At 37.0% G+C, this 2,987-nt stretch overlaps 1 protein-coding gene across 1 annotated transcript in view; it reads right to left on the reverse strand.

The window, feature by feature from the left end:
- Positions 1-1,992: 1,992 nt before the first annotated feature.
- LOC119574013 overlaps positions 1,993-2,987 on the reverse strand; it is a 29,437-nt gene continuing 28,442 nt past the window's right edge. Inside the window, exon 15 of the mRNA XM_037921109.1 lies at positions 1,993-2,987. This exon is cut by the window's right edge and continues 295 nt beyond it. Within this exon, the coding sequence (XP_037777037.1) occupies positions 1,993-2,987 (995 nt within the window).

A 2,987-nucleotide genomic window follows, 5' to 3' on the forward strand; every position in this document is an offset into this window, starting at 1 on the left:
AAGACTTCTGAAGATTAAAATAATTCATCTTTCTTTACATACCAATAATAACTTTAAAGCTCAGTTGTACACCCAGATAACCAGCTAATAAATACAAAATATAGGATTCATCTTTCCAGAAAAAAAATGAAAAAAGTTGAATACCACCATGTGACACCCTAGCAACATGTCACCAGAGACAGCACAAAGCTACCGAGACAGAGCTGGTTTCCAATTAGACTGTTGTCTCCCTGAACACATGGATGTGGGAGTCAGGAGTGGCTGCAGGAGAGGTTAGATAGCGGGTTGAAACGATGCCCTGAGGAACACATCTCAGCGTCCCCTGGGCTTGGTCACTCTCTTCTTCCAATGGTGTTGGCTGTTCTGACACTGCGGCGGTCTCCCCCGGCTCCCTGAGCTGCCACACAGGTTCATCAACCGGGGTTCCATCATCTAGTGAGTGTATTAAAAAGACCTAGTGATATATTTTCATAAGCATTACAGTTGTCAATATTACCATTACTATCATCACTGCTTTTGGACTTGATACAACTTATTACTATTCCTAATGATACAAAATTAATGAGACCTAATATATCAACTCAAGGTGGTATACAGAAAATGATTTGGCAAACTGTGCCTTTGTTAGCAAGTGAGGGCAGACTCTATCTGGGGATTATGGAGGGCCAGGTGAGGGAAACTACCCCCCACCCCCCCACCAAAAAAAAAAAAAAAAAAAAAAAAAAAAAAAAAAAAAAAAAAAAAAAAAAAAAAAAAAAAAAAAAAAAAAATATATATATATATATATATATATATATATATATATATATATATATATATAATAATAATAATAATAATAATAATAATAATAATAATGCTTTTGAATCAAAGGTTAATACGTCCCTCTTCTTTGTGCACTTTAATGAATATGCCTCATTAATAAATATTTACCCTCTAGATATGTCTACCTATCTATGCACTGCATGAATAACCTACAGAATAATAAGACTTTGGGTAGTCATGGGAATCAGCTGCCACCACTACATATCCATCTGTTAATGTTTCTCTGGCCTTTCCTACATTTCCATCTCTATTAATGTTTACTTTATTTACTTTTACTCCCAAATTTCACTTACCAGTTATGCGATACCCTATAATTTTATGCTTTATGAACATCCCACTAGTCTGATAAACACTTAACTAACATGTACAAATCTATGTGAAATTAAGAGAGAAAACACATTTCCATAGCTAGAATCACTAAAATAATTAAGAAGATAGATATACATCAATCATGATAAAACATATTTCTTTGATTGAAAACATTTCTAAAATGTATTTTTTTTAACCTCAAGGAATAAAGCTCTGTCTGGATATCAAGGGAGGCAGGACTCTACTTTTCACACATATAAAAAGCTAAAGGACACACTAATAATTATGGCTTCAATTTAGTTCTGACATTCATGAAGACAGTTGAAAAGGTAGTCATCTCTGTTCATAGAAACTTGATCAGTAATATGGAAAGAAAAGTAACATAATTTATTGAATAATTAAGTAAGTCTATGTCTGCTTGAATGTCTACTGCTGGAATATAAGGTAAACAAGTTGGTTAAAACATATACAGAAGAATAAAATATACCTGAGGCAAAACATTTTTGTTCTGATTTACTTAGAACAATAAATACAGGCTAACATAAAGGACAACATAGTCAGTCTCTAAACAAATTCTAAACATAAAAAGACATGCACATGTCCACATATCACAACAAATCTGAACAGACTTACAATTACAATCTTACTCAATGAATTTGAGTTATAATCTATACACCTAATCCCTGCTCAAATTTGTTGAACATTTAAAAATGTAAAGGGGAAAAAAAAAAAATAATAATAAAAAATAAATAAAATAAAAATAAAAAGCCATGAAAGAAACAGTCTTTAACTTACGTCAACTACATAAAGCACTACTATCTAAGGTTAAGACAGAAACAACAGCACTGGCCAGGCTAGCGTTCAGCACAGCATCACAGCAACTTGGGGTTTGTGGCTAGATTTTTGGCACTTTTTATTATGTTTTGCGGAACTAATATCACCAGAATCTAAGTCTGCAATGTCAAAGGTTGGGGCCTGAGAGACTGTCTCTCCATCTTTAAGTGGTCGTCCCATGCTAGATGCACTGTCTTCACTGTATTGAGTACAACTTAAGCTTGATTCTGATTGATTTAAATGCTTGGCAGAAAGGCGATCACAACTGTCGGTGAGAAGCAGATTGTTGAGAGAGTGCTGCTCTGTGCTCACCTGTCTGTTGCTTACTTCATCAACTTCTTTGCAATTGCCATCTCTGCTGTCTACACCTGCACTCTCAGCCCCGCTGCCTCCTGAATCCTCTAAAGTACCAGTATGTGTAATTGATGACCATGAATGAGTGTCTTCAAGATGGCTTTCCTCAGACTGCTGAGGGGGTGGCTTATCCACACTAACACATAAATTAAGCTCGACTGGTGGGTTCACCTGCCCTGCAGTCTCTGCATGTGTGGACTGAACTGATCTGCACTGCAGGTCTGTTTCTCCTGTGCCAAATGAAGGATCAGGCACAGGAACTTCTTCAAACCATTCTTCTGTGGAGGAACTGTGATGGGAAATCAACCTGGAGGAACTTGCTCTGAGGCGAAGTTTAGGAGGAGGATATGTGTGATGCAAACAGCATCCAGTGTCCAAGGAATGAGAAGATATTAAGGGGGCATGATGATACACTCTTGGTGGAGATATTGCGGTGTTAGGTGCAGAGTTTACTCTTTTCAGTAACTGTTCGTGTCCGTCAACAGCTTGATTGTTTGTACTATTTCCACCAAGCATTAAAAGATTTCTTAAAAGGTCACGTGATTCGACTCCACCTGCTGGTCTGACTGGCTGTTCTCTTGACGGATGGCCACAATGACAATGGTGTGAGATTTTCTCTTCACTAGCACCAGCACTACAAACACACTGAGGCACCGAACATGGTCCAG

Source organism: Penaeus monodon, chromosome 6, assembly GCF_015228065.2.
Source record: "Penaeus monodon isolate SGIC_2016 chromosome 6, NSTDA_Pmon_1, whole genome shotgun sequence".
Taxonomy (NCBI): domain Eukaryota; kingdom Metazoa; phylum Arthropoda; class Malacostraca; order Decapoda; family Penaeidae; genus Penaeus; species Penaeus monodon.